At 46.0% G+C, this 19,625-nt stretch overlaps 1 protein-coding gene across 4 annotated transcripts in view; it reads right to left on the reverse strand.

Moving 5' to 3' along the window:
- The window catches only part of LOC103346524 (zinc finger protein 39), a 34,330-nt gene that overhangs the window by 12,155 nt on the left and 2,550 nt on the right, over positions 1-19,625 (reverse strand). Inside the window, exons 1-3 of one of the 4 annotated variants that reach the window (XM_089304930.1) lie at positions 5,363-5,466; positions 5,006-5,116; positions 3,165-3,222 (exon numbers count right to left, since the gene is read on the reverse strand). In XM_089304930.1, coding sequence (XP_089161056.1) covers positions 3,165-3,179 — 15 coding nt within the window. In that variant the 5' untranslated portion in view covers positions 3,180-3,222; positions 5,006-5,116; positions 5,363-5,466. Of the gene's footprint in view, positions 1-3,164; positions 3,223-4,494; positions 4,614-5,005; positions 5,117-5,362; positions 5,510-19,625 lie in introns of those variants that run through there. The other 3 variants (XM_089304929.1, XM_089304931.1, XM_089304932.1) reach the window with 3 other exon arrangements.

Genomic DNA, 19,625 nt, shown 5'->3' on the forward strand with positions numbered 1-19,625 from the left:
TCAAAGCAGGGACTAGAACAGATGTTTGTACACATATGTCCACAGAAGCATTACTTCCAGTGGATGGAAGGGGGAAGCAATTGCACGCTTCTCTGGAAGGAAGACTGGATATACCAAATGTAATATGTACACAGGTGCTACTAGTCCATTTTCTTTTTTCTTTCTTTTTTTTTTTTTTTTTTTTTTTTTTTTGACAGACAGAGTTAGACAGTGAGAGAGAGGAAAAGGTCTTCTTTCCGTTGGTTCACTCCCCAAATGGCTGCCACGGCCAGAGCTGCACCAATCTGAAGCCAGGAGCCAGGAGCTTCCTCCTGGTCTCCCATGTGGGTGCAGGGGCCCAAGGACCTGGGCCATCCTCCACTGCCTTCCCAGGCCACAGCAGAGAGCTGGACTGGAAAAGGAGCAACTGGGACTAGAACCTGGTGCCCTATGGGATGGAGGATTACAAGTGAGCCACAGTGCCAGCTCCTAGTCCATTTTCTGTGCTGCCAGTCCACAATACCACAGGCTAAGCAAGTTACAAGGGAAAGAGGCTTCTTTTGGTTTGTGGTTCTGGCCAAAGGCCTGCTTGCTGGCAGTCCCAAGTAGCACAGCAGACAGGAATGCAACTGTGTCTCCTCAGGTCTCTGAATTCTTACAAAGCCACCAGCATTCCTTCAATCATGAGTGCTGCACCCAGAAGATCTCACTTGACCCTCATCACCGCACACTGAACACCACAGTCGTGAAGTCATCTACCCTGACCACCTCCAAGAGCAGGAAAGCCCAGCTGCGTTCTGGAGGAGACAAACCACAACTATATACAATGTGGTACTGAGAGCTTTGGAGAGTGAGGGGATGTTGACAAATCACACAACACAGATCAATGCTGAAGACATTGCGCTACATGAAGTAAGCCAAGTGCAAGACGACAAACACTGCATGATTCCACTCACGTGAGGTTCCTGGACTAGATACATTCAGACATAAAGTGGACTGGTGACCACCAGGGTCACAGTGAGGGAGAACACAGTCAGCGTCTGATGTATACAAAGTTTCATCTGGGAAAAACAAATTCTGAAGACAGGTGTTGCAGGGTAATCTGAATATACCTAGTGTCACTGAGCTGCGCATTTAAAAATGGTGTGAAATTTTAGGTTAGGTATATTTTATCACAATTAGAAGTTCATTTTTAACCAATTATTAACTACAATTCTAGTCTGTAATCAGAGTTATGATTGATACACACATCTATTTTTTCCCTAATCATTTATTTTATTTTTAAAATTTATTTGAAAGGTAGAGTTACAGAGAGACAGAGGCAGAGAGAGAGAAGTCTTCCATCCACTAGTTCACTCTCCAAATGGCCACAACGGCCAGAGCTGCACCCATCTGAAGCCAGAAGCCAAGAGCTTCTCCCAGGTCTCACATGCAAGTGCAGGGGCCCAAGGACTTGGACCATCTTCTACTGCTTTCTCAGGCCACAGCAGAGAGCTGGATGGGAAGTGGAACAGCCAGGACTCAAACAGGCGCCTATACGGGATGCCGGCACCGCAGGCGGCGGCTTTACCTACTACGCCACAGCGCTGGCCCTCCTATTCATTTCTAAGTGATTAGCTAAAATAACAGAATCTTTAAAGGAGTTTGAAAATACGACAAATCACTTGGGCTAGAAACACACAATTGTATCAACAACATAGGTAGAAACTACAGACAGACGCACATACATTCAATATATATTATATACACGAATATGAACAAAAGGTACAAATGATTAAAACCTGAACTCTTGTATCTTTCTCTTGACTCTCCACATGCACCCTACTAACTCCTCAATGCTTCCTCCCATGGGCTCCTAAGGCTTCCACCTTAGGAACAGCTGAGCAAATACACTCTAGTTTCTGCCAAGGGGGACAGTTCCAAGGTTAACAAAAAAAAAAAAGTTAGGGGCCACACTGTAGCAGTGAGTTAAGCAGCTACCTGAACACCTGCATCCTATATCTCAGTGCTGTTTCTAAGTCCCAGCTACTCCACTTCAGATCCAGCTCCCTGCTCATGCACCTGGAAAAGCAGGGGTTGGTGGCCCAAGTATTCGGGCCTGTCACCCACATGGGAAACTTGGATGGAGTTACTGGCTTCTGGCTTCACCCTGGCTCAGCCCTGGCGGTTGCAGAAATTTGAGGTGTGAAATGCTGAGTAGAAGATTTCTCTCTCTGCCTTTCAAATAAACCTTTTTGAAAAAGTTAAATACTGGGTTTTCAGCAGCAACAGCTCTTCCTCCTTTACATGCAATGATGCAGGCGTTAGAATAAGTAATGTAAGGAAAAGGAAAGCAGCGGACTTGCTGCCAACTGGGATGAAATTCAAGAGAGAGGAGGAGTTCAGGAAAATTCCCATTTTGGTGGTTTGGGTCATATGAGTATAAGGGAAAATGAAAGATCTGGTTTTCACTTTGGATTTGTTGAGCCTGAGATGCCTGTGGGCAGCAACAAAAAAGCATTCGACAGGGAACTGAATCCATGGTCTAACGGCTAGGGAAGAGGTACCTACTGGAGAGAAGCAGTGCAATCGAGGAGCACTGCAGAGACAGATGAATGGGGATCAGAGGCAGCACTTGAATGAGCTATGAATGTTAAGGAAAGAACAGGGACAGTAGTTTCAAATACAGCTGAAGACTCAAGCAATGAAAACCCAGAGCATCGTCTTTGGATTTGACTGAAACGCTGAAGAACTGAAGTAAGACTACACCATGAGTTACAGTACACATGAATAGAAATATTTGCCTGAAAACAACACTTTGGTCAGTCTGTCGTACAACCATATACACAGGAAGCTAAGAGAAATGCATGGTTTCCAGGTTGGAACTCAAACACTGTCTATCACATCCTGTCTGTGACCCATAAAAATTCTGCTTCATACTTCAAATCCCAAGATAATTTAGCGTGTTCTCATCTTAAGGTCAATTTGAACTCATGTAATCGTGTGTCTTTTTGGTCCAAAAAGCCAGAAACCGAACTGCATTCAGCTTAGATGGCTCTAAAGTCTTATAACCAAGCCAACTTAATCTTGTTCATGTATATTCTTCTGATGCTGAATTTTATTTCTTATTTTTCTATTTCAGTTAACGAATCCTCATAAAGCTCCTGAAATACAGTGTAAAACAAGCTGAGAAATACACAACTTACTGGCGATGTGCTCATTTTCTTTGTTCTTTTAAGTATGTAGATGACTCTGGAATTACACCTGGAAGAGAAGGCAAATGGGGGCATCAGTGAGAGAAACGGTCCCACTCGCTCCGAGATTCCACTGCACAAAATAAGGTCTGGGGAGGCCAGAGAACAAGGGACACATCAGCTGGAAAATACATCAGAGGGGGCAGGAAAGACCACACTGAAAGAGCACCCTCAATTCTACTAACTGGTAGGGGATAAACACAAGTTATCATTAGGTTAAGAAAAACATTTATCTGCTACTGATTTTGTACAAATTAATTTTATTGAAAAGAAACAACTTAAAATTTTAAGAATAAATTATTCTACATCAAAGGAAGAAATAGTACACTGTCATTAACAGAAAAAATATTTAGGGCCGGCGCCATGGCTCACTAGGCTAATCCTCCGTCTACAACACCGGCACACCAGGTTCTAGTCCTGGTCAGAGCGCCGGATTCTGTCCCGGTTGCTCCTCTTCCAGTCCAGCTCTCTGCTGTGGCCCGGGAGGGCAGTGGAGGATGGCCCAGATCCTTGGGCCCTGCACCTGCACGGGAGTCCAGGAGAAGCACCTGGCTCCTGGCTTCGGATCGGCGTGGTGCACCGGCCACAGCACACCAGCCGCAGCGGCCATTGGGGGGTGAACCAACAGAAAAAGGAAGACCTCTCTGTCTCTCTCTCACTGTCCACTCTGCCTGTCAAAAAAACAAACAAACAAACAGAGGGAGCATCAGAGCGTCTCCAGAGGTGGTGACAGACTCAGTCTGAGAGAGCTCTAATTCTGAAAATAATGAGTAGAATGAAGTAACGGGAGTGTGTTAGGAAGCAAAGTAGACAGGTCCTCCTTCATCACAGGCCACACCCTCAACAAACATTTCCTAGGCCTTTGCCTATCTTTCTTAAACCATTCACATCTCCCTTAGGAAAGTTAGTTCAAACCTTTCCACATCACCCAGTCTTCGAGTTTATGAGCCAGCCAAGGCAGTACCGCTCCAATCTGTTCACCCCGGGTAAACAGATCAATAATTACTTGGGCTATGCAAAGCTAGTATGTTTGCCTTTCTGGGACTTGGCCAAAGGGGTATCCTTCCAAGTGGAGTTCCCCTCATACAGTACAGTAACTACTTCATTCCAAAGAAAAAATTATCATCATCCACTACCCCAACCTCCCTTACTAACCCTAACCTCCCTCGCTGTTCCGGAAACTGGGAGAGCAGCAGAAAGCGCACTTGCCGCACACACACTGAAACCCCTCAAACGCACTGCCACAGCACTCCACGCTGACTTCCGGCCTCCATACACTCACCTTCAGATGGCAAACGTTTCGCACGGAGTCACAGGACGCCCTAGCAGAGCTGGAGTGTGGACCCACACCTCACACCCCGCCTCATACTCAGGGACACAGCAAGACTGACTCCAGTTTGAGAAACACAGAACGGAAGTAAGCAAAGCCTCAGTCACCAAAACAAACACGTTTACCCAAGGAGACGGAATTATATCAGCCAACCAGAATCCAAGTTAACACCAGGGGTGGTGCAACTAGAAACGCCCCAGCCAAAACGCCGGGGAAAAGGAACCGTCCAGCTTGCAGATGGCCCTGTCAGTCAGCGTCACCCTGGCGACTGCAGCCGCGGGCGCTGCTTGAACTCCCCTGCAGAATGAGGGCTCCCCGCGCCGGCCCAACCCCGACTCCCTCTCCCTGGTTCTCAGCCTCACGACGTGAATCGCTGCGTGAATAAAGAGTTCCATCGGTGTGAACGTTATCCCCCTCCCCGCCCGACACCAACCCAATGACTACCAAGCGGAACGGGCAGTACCTGGCTGCACATGACTCCTGCGACGCCCACAGCTAAGCTCCTGCGACACCGTTCCTCCGCGCCCACGCTGGGGCTCGCCCCGGCTCCACTGCCACCCCATCTGCAGAGCTCCTGGAAGCACACCCGGCCTCCTGACAGCACACCGCTCTCTGTCAAGGCGGCCCCCGCCCATCCCGAGCCACTGCTCCTCCAGCGCCGGACCAGAGGACCTGACCCCAGTGTCACCTTCCGGGCCGGCTCGGGCCCGCCGCTCGCACCTGCGCGTCAGGCCCCGCCGCCCGAGACCCACCGGCGCTTCGCTCCCACCACACGGAGACCCGTCATGCTCCCCAGGGCCCCTTTCACCCGCACACCGACCTGCGGCTACACTGACGCCCAACCCAGAACGCGCGGAACAGCGTCGGGAGAGCGCAGCATCTGCAATTTCCAGGAAGATGGCGCGGGTGGGCGGGGCCGCACATGCGCAGAAGGAGCTTGGAGGGCCTTTCCCAAGATCCTGTGCTGCCGATGTCATGAGAGGCGGAAGACTACGTTTCCCATGAGCCTCTGCGCCCCGCCTCGGGAAGCAGGAGCACAGTGAGCCCGGTCTGGGGAGACAAAGTCAACCATATACCCTCCGACCGGAAGCTCATCTTAATTTCACTGGCTTTAGAGTCTCCGCGATGGACAGAGATGCCCAGGATTCAAACAGCCTCCACAGAGAAGAACCAAAATAAGGAAACAACCGCATTTTTAGGAAGAACACCAACTCAGCACAAGAGACTTGGAACCGCATTGATGCAGAACAGAGGGACAGTGTACCAGCAACTGCGCCATGGTCCCACAGCTCAAAGAGAGCCCCAGTGCATAGAGGGACCCTGCACCAGCAACTGCGCCACGGCCCCACAGCTCAGAGAGATCCCCACTGCATAGAGGGACCCTGCACCAGCAACTGCGCCATGGCCCCACAGCTCAGAGAGATCCCCACTACATGGAGTGAGTGCACCAGCAACTGCGCCACGGCCCCACAGCTCAGAGAGAGCCCCAGTGCATAGAGGGACCCTGCACCAGCAACTGCGCCACGGCCCCACAGCTCAGAGAGATCCCCACTGCATGAAGTGAGGGCACCAGCAACTGCGCCACGGCCCCACAGCTCAGAGAGATCCCCACTGCAGGGCAAAGGTTACACAGGGGAGCTTCATCGGACATCATCTCATGCAACACCAGATACCAGCATTCTTAGCTACAGAAGGGACCCACAGTCACCAGACTGACAGCCCAGGGAAGTGAGTACTTGGGAGTACACACAGTAATTCTGCTTCTGGAAAGGAGCTCACATTGTCTTCCCACAAGACCCCAAGGAACAAGCCCTGGAAATGTGACTCCATCTTGAAAAAGGAGTCACTGTCGCAACCCAGGCTTCTGTAAGGGACAAAAACCCCTTCATCTCCCCATCCATGGGACTCCACAGACTTTCCACACAACTAACAAAACAGGCAGCAGCCTCGCACACCAGCAGCAACCAAGACCTCATCACCTTATCAAGCAGTGTCCTGCCCCACAGGGGACAGGCAGCTCAGCTTATTAGGGTGGGTCCTGCCTCCAAGACCTTGGAAGTGAGGGTGCTTGCCTTTCACACCGCTTCCCCTACAGCAGTGCCAAGCCCTGAGCTCTCCCTCACGTTGGTGGCTACAAGCAGACACATGCGCACACACACCCTGCACTTGGGCCAGGCCCTGCTGGGACTCCCTTCCTGAGCCACCCTGGCTTTGGTGGGCACGGGCAGCTGTGCATACCCACCTAGACTTGGGCCTGGCACTGCTGTGATCCCGGCATGACCACTGGGAACCACACATCATTGCTGGGAATGACAGGAGCACACACCCTAATCCCCCACCACCACTGCCATCAGAAAGCACAGGGAGATTACACTTCAATGTCCAACCTGAACTAAAGCCAAAGTAGGCAGCCAAACCAACAGCCAGATTCATCTTTAGGAAAAAGTCTTCAATGCACAGAAGCTACCTTTTCAAGGTGACAAAACAACTGACCAGCCAGATGTGCAAATATCAACACAGGGACACAAGAAGCATGAAAAATAAAGGCAATATTACATTCCCAAAAGAACACAATAATTAATGATAATTAATGATTAATGAAATGTCTGATCATGTAAAATAATGATTCTACAGATACTCAAAAAGATGCAAGAGAGGCCAGCGTAGTGCTGTAGTGAGTTATGCCTGCTGCCTGTGATGCTGGCATCCCATGTAGGCATCAGTCCTAGTCCTGCCTGTTTCACTTCTGATCCAGGTCCTGGGAAAGCAGCAGAAGATGGCCCAAGTTCTTGGACCCCTGTCACCCACGTGGGAGACCTGGATGAAATTCCTGGCTCCTGGCTTTGGCCTGGCCCAGTCCTGACCATTATGGCTATTTGGAGAGTGGACCAGCAGATTTCTCTGTCTCCCTCCCACCCTCCCTCCCTCCCTCCCTCTGTGTGTGTGTGTGTGTGTGTGTGTGTGTGTGTTGCTCTGCCTTTCAAGTAAATAAATCTTTTTTTAAAAGGTGCAAGAGAATACAGACAGTTAAACAAAATCAGGAAATTGGTGCAAGATAATGAGAAAGTCAGCAAAGAGATAGAGGTCTTGAAAAAAGAACCAGATAGAAATATTAGAAATAAAGAACTCAGGGCCGGCGCCGTGGCTCACTTGGTTAATCCTCCACCTGCGGCACTAGCATCCCAAATGGGCGCTGGGTTCTAGTCCCGATTGCTCCTCTTCCAGTCCAGCAATCTGCTGTGGCCTGGGAGGGCAGTGGAGGATGGCCCAAGTGCTTGGGCCCCTGCCACCCGCATGGGAGACCAGGAGGAAGCACCTAGCTCCTGGCTTTGGATCAGCACAGCGCCAGCCGTAGCAGCCATTTGGGAAGTGAACCAAGGGAAGGAAGACCTTTCTCTCTGTCTCTCTGTCTAACTCTACCTGTCAAATAAAAAAAAAAAAGAAAGAAAGAAAGAAAGAACGAATGAACGAACTCAACAAGTCCGATACAAAACCCTCAACAACAGACTAGATCAAGGAAGTATATATCTCAACTTAAACACAGGTTTTTGAAATATCCCAGTCAGACAAAGAAGGGGGAGAGGATGGGAAGAAGTAAACAGGGAGGAAAAAGGAGAAGAGAAGAATGAAGATAGCCTTTGAGACACCATTAAATGAACAAACGTTCAAATTAGGGAATCTCTGGGGGAGAAGCGAGGGATAGAGGAATAAAAAACCTATTAATAGGGGCTGGCGCCATGGCACAGTAGGTTAATCCTCCATCTGCAGCGCCCGCATCCCATATGGGCCTCAGTTCTAGTCCCGGCTGCTCCTCTTCCAATCCAGCTCTCTGCTGTGGCCTGGGAAAGCAGTAGAAGATGGCCCAAGTCCTTGGGCCCCTGCATCTGCATGGGAGACCCAGAAGAAGCTCCTGGCTTTGGATCAGTGCTGCTCCAGCCATTGCAGCCACCTGGGGAGTGAACCAGCAGATGGAAGAACTCTCTCTGCCTCTCCTTCTCTCTAACTCTGACTTTCAAATAAACAAAAATCTTTAAAAAAAAAAAAAAAACAAAACTATTAATGAAATAACAGCTGAAAACTTCCCTGATGTGGAGAAAGATATTCAAATACCAGAAAATCATAGGTCCCCAAATAAACATGGCCAGAAAAGATCCTCACCATGTCACATGAAAGTCAAAACTCTCAAAAGTACAACATAGAGAGAGAAATCCTAAAAACTGCAAAAGAACAGTGTCAGCTTACATACATTTAATGGAACTCTCATTAGATTAATGGCTGATTTTTCAACAGAAACTTTACAGAACAGGAAAGAATGGCATGATGTAGTCCATGTTATGAATGAAAAAAAATTGCAAAGAATACTTTACCCATCAAATTTATCTCATAAATGAAGGAGAAATAAAGACTTTTCAAGGCAAGCAAAAAGAGATTGGCCTTACAAGATTATTTTGTAACAAAAGATTCTTAAGGGAATCCTAAAAACAGAAAAAAAAATTATAAAACATGTGAAAGTATAAAGCCCATCAGAAAAGGAACAAAGGATACTCAAAATAAATGGAAGAAAAAAATTAAATTACTGGACTAAGTCATTACCTATCAATAATAATTCTGAATGTAAGTGGATTAATGCCACAATTAGAAGATACAGAGTAGATGAATAGGTAAGTAATAATAAAGACCCAATAATATGCTGCCTATAAGAAACTCACTTCACCAGCAAAGATACATAAGACTGAAAATGAAAGGGTGGAAAAGATATTCTATGCAAACAGAAACTAAAGTGAGAAGAATAGCTATGCCTATATTGGACAAAATAGACCTTGAAACAAAAACTGTAAAAAGAAACAAGTTCACTATATAATCATCAACAGATCAATTTAATAAGAAGATACGATAATTACAAACAGATGTGCACTTAATACCAGAGCACTTAATTTTAGAAATCAAACGTAATTCAACCTAAAGAAAGAGCTTTAATATGATACTACTGGAGGGCTTCAACATCACATTTTCATCAATGGACAGATCATCCAGACCAAAAAAAAAAAAAAAAAACCAGAAACATCAGTTAACTGCACACTCACTCAATGGACCTACGAGACATTTACAGAACATCCAATATTCTCTCCATCGGCATATGGATTCCCTAGGATAGACCATACATGAGGCCACAGAACCACCAATTCAAAAAATCTAAATCATATCGTGTATCTTTTCTGACCATAATTCATAAAACCAGAAATTAATAAGAATACTGGAGAAGCTGGTGTTGTGGTGCAGTGGGTAAGGCCACAGCCTACAATGCCAGCCTCCCAGTGGGCACCAGTGCATGTGCTGGCTGCTCCATTTCAGATCCAGCTCCCTGCTAATGGTCTGGAGAAAGAAGTAGAGGCTGGTCTACTTTCACCGACCCCTGCTACCCATGTGGGAGACCCAGAAGAAGCTCTTGACTTTGGCCTGACCCAATCCTGGCCGTTGTGGCCCTCTGGAAAGTGCAGCAGCAGATGGAAGATCGAGTTCTCTCTCTCTCCCTCTTTCTCTGTAACTCTTTTAGATGAATGAATGAATAAATAAATAAATAAATCTTTTTGAAAAAAAGAATACTGAAAAATTTACAAATACATGAAACTGGAAACACACTCATTGTACACACATACTAAATGTCACACTGGGGGCCAGTGCTGTGGCGTAGTGTAGACGCTGGAAAGGTGCAGTCAGTGGAGGTAACAAGTTCCCGCACTCTGCAGCACAGATGGATGGTCACAGTTCACAGTAATCTGTCTACACTCAAGAAGTGGGCGTTATACGCTCCTCAAGAGAAGAGCTGGGAGCTTCCAAACACAAGAAAAGATAAGGAAAGATTACTCTCCTGATATGATCTGTTTAAGCTGTGCACGTGTTGAAATATTGTACCCGTAAAAATATAAATTATTACATGTTAACCTAATATTTTAAAATACATAAATAAAAATAAAGCCCAAAATAATTTATTTTTTTTTAAGTTCACCATATGAGAAACCTGGATTGAGTTCCTGATTTCTAGGTTCTGTGTGGACTAGCCCCAGCCATTGTAAGCATTTGTACAGTGAACCAGAAGATTGGGGCGGGGAAGGAATCTCTCTCTCTATCTTATCTTTGTGTCTGTGTGTCTCTCTGCTTCCAAAAAAATTTTTAGGGGCTGATGCTGTGGCATAGCAGGTAAAGTCATCACCTGCAGTGCTGGCATCCTTTATGGGTGCCAGTTTGAGTCCTGGCTGCTCCACTTCTGATCCAGCTCCTTGCTAATGCACTTGGGAAAGCAGCAGAAGATGGCCCGGGTGCTTGATCCCTACACCCACGTGGGAGACCAGGATGAAACTCCTGGTTCCTGGCTTCGGCCTGGCTCAGCCCTGGCTGTTGCAGCCATTTGGAGAATGAACCAGTGGGTGGAAGATTTCTCTCTCTGTAACTCTGCCTTTCAAATAAATAAATATTTAAAAAGATTTTTTTTTTTAATTTTCAAGTACAACTTGAGATTCTTTATCAAAAGTTCAAGTACAGCAAACAGAATGACCAATATGGTCAGTTACTATTTTTGCTTCACCTAAGTTATTTTTCAAGTAAGAATCTTATGTTTATTATCTTTGATAAAAAGCAAGGATGGGGGGCCAGCACTGTGGTGCAATGGGTTAAAGCCCTGGTTTGCAATGCCAGCATCCTATATGGGCGCCGGTTCAAGTCCTGGCTGCTCTAATTCAGCTATCTGCTACGGCCTGGGAAAGCAGTAGAAGATGGCCCAAGTCCTTGGGCCCCTATACCAATGTGGGAGACCCAGAAGAAGCTCCTGGCTTCAGATAGGTGCAGATCTGGCCATTGCGGCCATGGGGAGTGAACCAGAGGATTCTTCTCTCTCTCTCTGCCTCTGCCTTTCTGTAACTCTGCCTTACAAATAAATAAATAAATCTTTTTTTTTTCTTTTTTTCTTTTTTTTTTGACAGGCAGAGTGGACAGTGAGAGAGAGAGACAGAGAGAAAGGTCTTCCTTTGCCGTTGGTTCACCCTCCAATGGCCGCCGCGGCCAGCGCGCTGCGGCCGGCGCACCACGCTGATCCGGTGGCAGGAGCCAGGAGCCAGGTGCTTTTCCTGGTCTCCCATGGGGTGCAGGGCACAAGCACTTGGGCCATCCTCCACTTCACTCCCTGGCCACAGCAGAGGGCTGGCCTGGAAGAGGGGCAACCGGGACAGAATCCGGCGCCCCAACCGGGACTAGAAACCGGTGTGCCGGCGCCGCAAGGCGGAGGATTAGCCTAGTGAGCCGCGGCGCCGGCCTAAATAAATAAATCTTTAAAAAAAGAAAAAAACAAGGATGGGGAGAGTGGAGATAGGATGGCTTGGGTACAGAGGTACAGCTGGATAAGAGAAATAATTTCTAATGTTTATAGCACTGTAGGGTAGTGATGATTGACAGCATTTAATTGTACATTTTTTTATTTTGTTTTTTAAAGACTGATGAGCTTAGCATTTTGATATTTTTAAAAGATATTTATTTACTTTGAAAGTCAGAGTTACACAGAGAGAGAAGGAGAGGCAGAGAGAGAGAGAGAGTCTTCATCCGCTGGTTCACTCCCCAACTGGCCACAACGGCCAGAGCTGCACTGATCCAAAGCCAGGAGCCAGGAGCTTCCTCTGGGTCTCCCACACGGATGTAGGGGCTCAAGGGCTCAGGTCATCTTCTGCTTTCCCAGGCCATAGCAGAGAGCTGGATCAGAAGTGGAGCAGCCAGGACTCAAACAAGCGCCCATATGGGATGCCAGCACTGCAGGCTCCAGCTTTATCCGCTATGCCACAGCGCCGGCCCATAATTGTACATTTTTCAATAGCTAGTAGAAAGGATTTTGAACAGAGAAATGATAAATGCTTGAAGTGATGGATATACCAACCACCCTGATTTAGATATTATATACATTTATTGAACTATCACATTGTACCATGTAAATACAATTATGTATTGAGTAAACTTTTTTTTAAACAGAGTGTGACTGTAGAAAGAAATGTTATGTTTCAACGGAAAACTATAACCAACTCCTAAGTTTTCAGATAGGGGCTGATATTGTGGTACAGTGGGTAAAAACCACCACTTGTGATGCCATCCCATATGGGCACTGGTTCAAGTCACAGCTGCTCCACTTCCAATCCATCTCTCTGCTAATGTGCCTGGGAAAGCAGTGGAGGATGGCCCAGGTCTTTGGGCCCCTACACCCACGTGAGAGACCTGGATGAAGCTCCTGGCTCTTGGTTCCTGGCTTCAGACCAGCCCAGCTCTTGCCACTGTGGTCATTTGGAGAGTGAACTAGCAATTGGAAGCTATCTCTCTGTGACTCTGCCTTTCAAATAAATAAATAAATATTTTTTAAAAAAAAGTTATCTGTCCTATTCATTATTTGTGAACTATTTTTACCTGTTTGTTAAAGATCCTACCATTTGGCACATTTTGTTCCTCAAAGGTACTTTTGGGACAAGAGGCCAATTTATTGTCACTGTTGTCCATCTATCTTTTGTCAGTTAATATGCAGGTTCCCAACCACTGAAATCAAATCAAGTAAAAGGAATTTGCTCCCAAGAATCATAACCAAACTGGGGTACGAGTGCAATATTTCTCAGCAATAGAAATGAATGGATTATCAACCCATGCAGAGATATTGGTGAATATTACATTCTAAGTGAATGAAGACAGCCTAAAAAGGCTACATACTATGTGACTCCATTTAATGAGATACTGAAAAGGGCAAAACAACAGAAATGGTAGATCAGTGGGTGTGTGGGGTGGGAGTTTGAAGTATTACATGTGATACTTTGATGGCAGAATCTGCCACTATGCATTTGTCAAAGCCTGTAGAATTTTATAGTCCAAAGAACACATCATAATCTATTTAAATTAAATTACCTAGGATGCAGGAGTATTCCAGCATGGAATATATAATGTGACAAAGAATCTAACTACATCACAAATGTGTGAAAAACCCCATTGAAGGTGGCAGGGCAAATAGTGATGACTTAGCTACCTTTGGAAATGAATAGAATCTGCAGACTAAAGGCAAATGAGCTCTACTTCTACAGTGGACACTTAAGTTCTTTCTCACCAGGGTAATAGTTAACAATCCTAAAATCACTATGCTTGTATTTGGAATCAAACAGCAGTTTTTGTAAAAGGCAGATAACAGGATCTGCTGGTTTCTTACTACAGGCATGGGAGGTTACAGATAAGCAAAGTGAGAAGACTAAAAATAATGTAAGTGATAATGTAAGTCTCAGGTTTGGAGACATAAATAAAAACTCATGTTTAGCTGAATGTAAATACATATGGTTCCACAGAGAAGTCTGTATGTAGATTAAATAGGATACACACACAAGATTCATACACATTGTCAGCTGCAAGGGCCCGGGTGTAATAAGCACATTAGCTACCAGATGTAAGTGTTCTAATCTATATAAAAAGCACCAGGGATCTCTAGAAATGATAGTAGGACTAACACAGTAAATCTATGAGCCAATATAATCTTTATTTTTATTTGATAGGTAGAGTTATAGACAGTGAGAGAGAGAGACAGAGAAAGGTCTTCCTTCCGTTGGTTCACCCCACAAATGGCCGCTACAGCCGGCACTGCGCCGATCCGAAGCCAGGAGCCAGGTGCTTCTTCCTGATCTCCCATGCGGGTGGCAGGGCCCAAGCACTTGGGCCATCGTCCACTGCCTTCCCGGGCCACAGCAGAGAGCTGGACTGGAAGAGGAGCACCCAGGACTAGAACCCAGCACCCATTTGGGATGCTGGCGCCACAGGCGGAGAATTAACCAAGTGAGCCACGGCGCCGGCCCCCAGTATAATCTTAAAGTACCAGAAAGTAATGAAATGGAGTCACAGGAAAACGGGATCCAATGAAATGAGGTCCCAGTGGCAAAAGCAGGAAGGAACTGGGCAATGAAATGCTGTGGTGCTGGATAATCACCAAGGTGATGATCTGGATGTCCACGCATATGAAAGCACATGCATGGGGCCCGTGCTGTGGCAGACAGGTAAAGCCACCCACTGCAGGGCCAGCATCCCACGTGGGTGCCAGTTCTAGTCCCGGCAGCTCCTCTTCCAACCCAGCTCTCTGCTATGGCCTGGGAAAGCAGTAGATGGCCCAGGTCCTTGGGTCCCTGCCACCCATATGCGAGACTTGGAAGAAGCTCCTGTCTTCAGATCAGCTCAGCTTTGGCTGTCGTGGCCACCTGGGGAGTGAACCAGCAGATGGAAGACCGACCTCCCTCCCTCTCTCTCTCTCACTCTCTCTCTCTCTGCCTCTGCCTCTCTGCAGCTCTGCTTTTCAAATAAATAAATAAATCTTTTTTTAAAGAAGTAAATGCATAAGCAAATGGAGTTGAGTAAAACCCTCCTACACAGAAGAATCACAAATTATCGATGTAGACATCTGTCCATCAAGAAGGTGGAGCCAATTCTCCACCCTTTAAGTGTGAGCTCTGCAGACTGGCTTTCTCCAAAAGAACACACAACACGGACACTGGAAAAGGCAACTTCACAGTGGAAAAACCTGACCACCACTGCTCAAAGTGAACATCAGCTTGATGATTCACAATCTGGGTTCATGCTCTATTTTAGAGCATATTTTAGAGACTTTTTTTTTATTTTTGACAGGCAGAGTGGACAGTGAGAGAGAGAGACAGAGAGAAAGGTCTTCCGTTGCCGTTGGTTCACCCTCCAATGGCCGCCGCGGCTGGCGCGCTGCAGCCGGCACATCACGCTGATCCAAAGGCATGCGCCAGGTGCTTATCCTGGTCTCCCATGGGGTGCAGGGCCCAAGCACTTGGGCCATCCTCCACTGCACTCCCGGGCCACAGCAGAGAGCTGGCCTGGAAGAGGGGCAACCGGGATAGAATCCGGTGCCCCGACCGGGACTAGAACCTGGTGTGCCAGCGCCACAAGGCAGAGGATTAGCCTAGTGAGCCGCGGCGCCGGCCAGAGACTGTTTAAAACTCATGACTGAATATTTTCAAGAGTGACTTTGTTAAAAAAAGTTCCAATAATAAATTGGCTCACTGTGACTGATGCCATTCTTGCTCATCGTCCAAAAGACAGATAAACATTGGAATGTATTCTCAATTGGGTCTCACACATATTGCCTTCATATACCACCCACCACAGCCACCTGAAAGACCAGTTGCTTGAATACTTGAAAGACCAGTTCCAGGAATTCCTCTCTGCCAACTGCCCCCACCCCCACCCCATCCAGAGCCCTCCTAAAATATAAAAAAGCCCGGCACTGGGGGTTGGGGCCTTCTGCCACATTTTCCATTAATGTGCATGCGGGCAGTCGGTCACCCACCTCTACAAATTTCTCTGAATAAATTCGGTCTGGCTGTAAATTCGTACACTGCCTCCTCTCTATTCTGTGCCTCTTTTCCTAACATTTTGGTGCCCTGTATGAGGAGGCACCAGTCTGCAACTCTTTTCCTAACAATGACTGAATAACTTAACTCCAAAGAATCCTTTAGGATTCTTTCATTCCATTCTTTCATTTTGTTTCCATGCATACTTTAGCAGTAATTTAACAGAATCAAACATTCAAAGGAAGGAAGAATGTGAACAGAACTTGTGAGCAAAATTATTCAACAGTGCACTGTAATGCTCTTCGGAACAGAAGAGTTTAAAAGAATAGTCAGGGGCCGGCGCTGTGGCACAGCAGGCAAAGCTGCAGCCTGCAGTGCTGGCATCCCATGTGGGTGCTGGTTTTGAGTCCCAGCTGCTCCACTTCCAATCCAGTTCTCTACTATGGCCTGGGAAAGCAGAAGAAGATGGTCCAAGTCCTTGGGCCCCTGTACCCGCGTGGGAGACCCGAAAGCCCTAGCTCCTGGCTTCGGATCGGTGCAGCTCTGACCCAGTGAAGCTCTGGCCGTTGTGGCCAACTGGGGTGTGAACCAGTGAATGTGTCTGCCTCATCTTCTCTCTGTGTGTAAATCTGACCTTCAAATAAATAAATAAATCTTTTTTTTTAAAAAAAAAAATAGATCTCCTTAAGAACCAAACAAGTATATCTTTGACCAAACAAGCTTTCCTGTTATTCTCAATTCTAAATAAATCTAACAGCCTGCATTTCTTTAAAACAAAACAAAACCAAACCAAAAGGCCAGCAGCTCACTAGGCTAATCCTCCGCCTGCGGCGCCAGCACCCCAGGTTCTAGTCCCAGTTGGGGCGCCAGATTCTGTCCCAGTTGTTCCTCTTCCAGTCCAGCTCTCTGCTGTGGCCCGGGAGTGCAGTGGAGGATGGCCCAAGTGCTTGGGCCCTGCACCCGCATGGGAGACCTGGAGGAAGCAGCTGGCTCCTGGCTTCCGATCTGCGCAACGTGATGGCTGTAGCAGCGAGCCACCTGGGAGGTGAACCAATGGAAAAAGGAAGAGCTTTCTCTCTGTCTCTCTCTCTCTCTCACTGTAACTCTGCCTGTCAAAAAAAAAAAAAAAAAAAAAAAAAGAAAAAAGAAAAAAAAAGAAAGAAAGGAAAAGAATAGAGTCCATTTCCTGAAGTGATTTTTAGATGTTGCTATATTTTGTGTGAAAAAATAATTTACCTTTTAGAAGATCACAAATAGTTATTGTAAGCACAAACTCTGGAATGTTTGCATGAATTACACATTATATCACAAAATATGTACATAGTAACTATCCTGTTATAACAGTAGGAGAAAGCATTATTGAGTGTTGAAAAGAAAGAACATGGATTACTTTAGCTTAAGAAATGATTAATTATTACTGGCAAAAAAATGTTCCTGGCCAGACATTTAACAATGGAAAGCAATAATAAGAGTAGAAAAAGGGGGACAGCTATTATGTCCCCTCCCCAAAATAAACTAAATCTGCACTTTGTTTAGCTCTTAATCTTAATATGTAATATGTAATATGTAATTCTATTAATTCAAGTATGATAACCTTCCTGAATTTCATAAAGGTAAAATTCTTGTAAATTCAACAAGCATAGGATGTTGTCATCTCTGTCCTAAAAAATGTTATGAACACACAGGGGCACCTAATGACATGAAGATAAGCTGCAGTTAGGGTGCCTCCCACAGAAAATGACATTTACCAAGTGCTGAGGGACACATACATCATCTCAAAAGAAACACACAGTGCTGAAATCTAAAGCAGTTTTGAGGCTTCTTAAAATATTTTTGAACAAAGGGAAATAATAGAGATTTCTGAGAAAATCCTGACAATACATAAAATGGCATGGTTATTAGAAGCTCTATCCCCTTGCTCTCAATGAATGACAGTAAGCTTTTGGTAAGTGTTAAAACTTTATTTAAAAAAAAATTTATTTATTTATTTGAAAGGCAAAGTTACAGAGAGGCAGAGGCAGAGAGAACGAGCAAGTTCTTCCATCCACTGGTTCATTCCCCAAATGGCCACAATGGCCAGGCCAAAGACAGGAGCCAGGAGCTTCTTCCAGGTCTCCCACGTTGGTGAAGATGCCCAAGTACTTGGGCCATTTTCTACTGTTTTCCTAGGTGCTTTAAACATGGAGCTGAATAGGAAGTAGAACATCCAGGACTCAAACTGGTGCCTATATGGGCTGGTGGTGCTGTAGGTGTTGGATTAACTCACTGTGGCACAGCACTGACCCCAAACACTTTAAGAAGGTATATGAATATGCTTTCCAAAAGAAACTAGAAATACATAAATCACCAGATGCAAGTTTCAATTACTATGAGAACTAGTCATGTGGCAGGTATTTGGCCTAGTGGCTAAGACACCAGTTGAGACACTCACATCTCATATATGAGTGCCTGGCTCTGCGACAGATCTGGGAAGCAGCAGTGGTGGCCAACTAATTGGGTTCCTGCCACCCATGTCGGAGACCTAAACTGAGTTCCCACCTCCTAGCTTCAGCCCCAGCCCGCCCCAGCCCAGCCCAGCCACTGCAGGCATTTGGAGAGCAAACCAGCAGATGGGGAAGCTCTGGCTTGCTCGCTCGCTCGCTCTCTCTCCCTCTCAAATAAATATGATTTTCTTAAAAAAAATCAAGGAGAGGTGGGAATTTGGGCAACTGCTCCTTGGGAGTGGCTGCATTCCATATTAGAATCTCTGGATTCAAGTCTGGGCTCTGCTTCTGATTCCAGCTTCCTGACGATGCACACCCTGGGAGGCAGCAGGTGACAGCCCAAATACTTCGGTTACTGTCACCCATGTGGGGCGTTCTTGGCTTCCGCCTGGCCCAGCCCCACCTGCTGTAGGCATTTGAGAGGTGAACCAGTAGAAAGATAATCTTGGTATCTTTCTCTCTCTCTGACTCTTTCAAATATATATAAATATATACATACATCATTCTTTTTAATCAAAAGATTATAATCATGTTGATTTCACCTAGGAAGTAGAGATGAAAAGTACCTTCAAATGTTGTCTTTTTAACAGCAGAAAATGTATTTTAAGTAAATATATTTGAGTTACAAAAAGTAGTCGTTGACTTGCTCTTAACTATTCTGATGATTTATGTCCTAGAGAAATTTCTTCTTAGGTGTTAGGTATCGGGGCCCGCATCAAGAAACGGTGAGTAAAGGTGCCACTCACAGTGCCTGCATTACACACTGAAGTGTGAGTTCAAGTCCTGGCTACTCTACTTCCAACCCAGCTCCATGCCAGCCCATCTGGGAAGACAGCAGAAGATGGTTCAAGTGCTTGGACCCCTGCCACACATATGGGAGACCCGGATGGAGTTCCTGGTTCCTGGCTTCAGCCTGACCCAGGCCTGGCAGCTGTGGCCACTTGGGAAGCAAACCAGCAGATGAAAGATTCTCCCTCCTTCCTTCCTGCCTTCTTCCTCTTTCTTTCTCCTTCCTTCCTTCCTTCTCTTTTTCTTTCTTCCTCTCTCTCTCTCCCCTCTTCACCCCCATTTTTCTATCTGTCATTCTGCCTTTCAAATAAGTAAATAAATAATCTTTTAAAGATGTCAGGCATCAGGCAATATCAATAATTGGCATGAGAAAATATCACCATCTTGTTTCTATCTTCTGAAATGGATTCACAAATTTTGCTTGGAACAATCTCATTCAAATTTGAAA

The sequence above is a fragment of the Oryctolagus cuniculus genome, chromosome 10, assembly GCF_051225735.1.
Source record: "Oryctolagus cuniculus isolate XC-2025 breed Fujian yellow rabbit chromosome 10, ASM5122573v1, whole genome shotgun sequence".
NCBI classification, from domain to species: Eukaryota; Metazoa; Chordata; class Mammalia; order Lagomorpha; family Leporidae; genus Oryctolagus; species Oryctolagus cuniculus.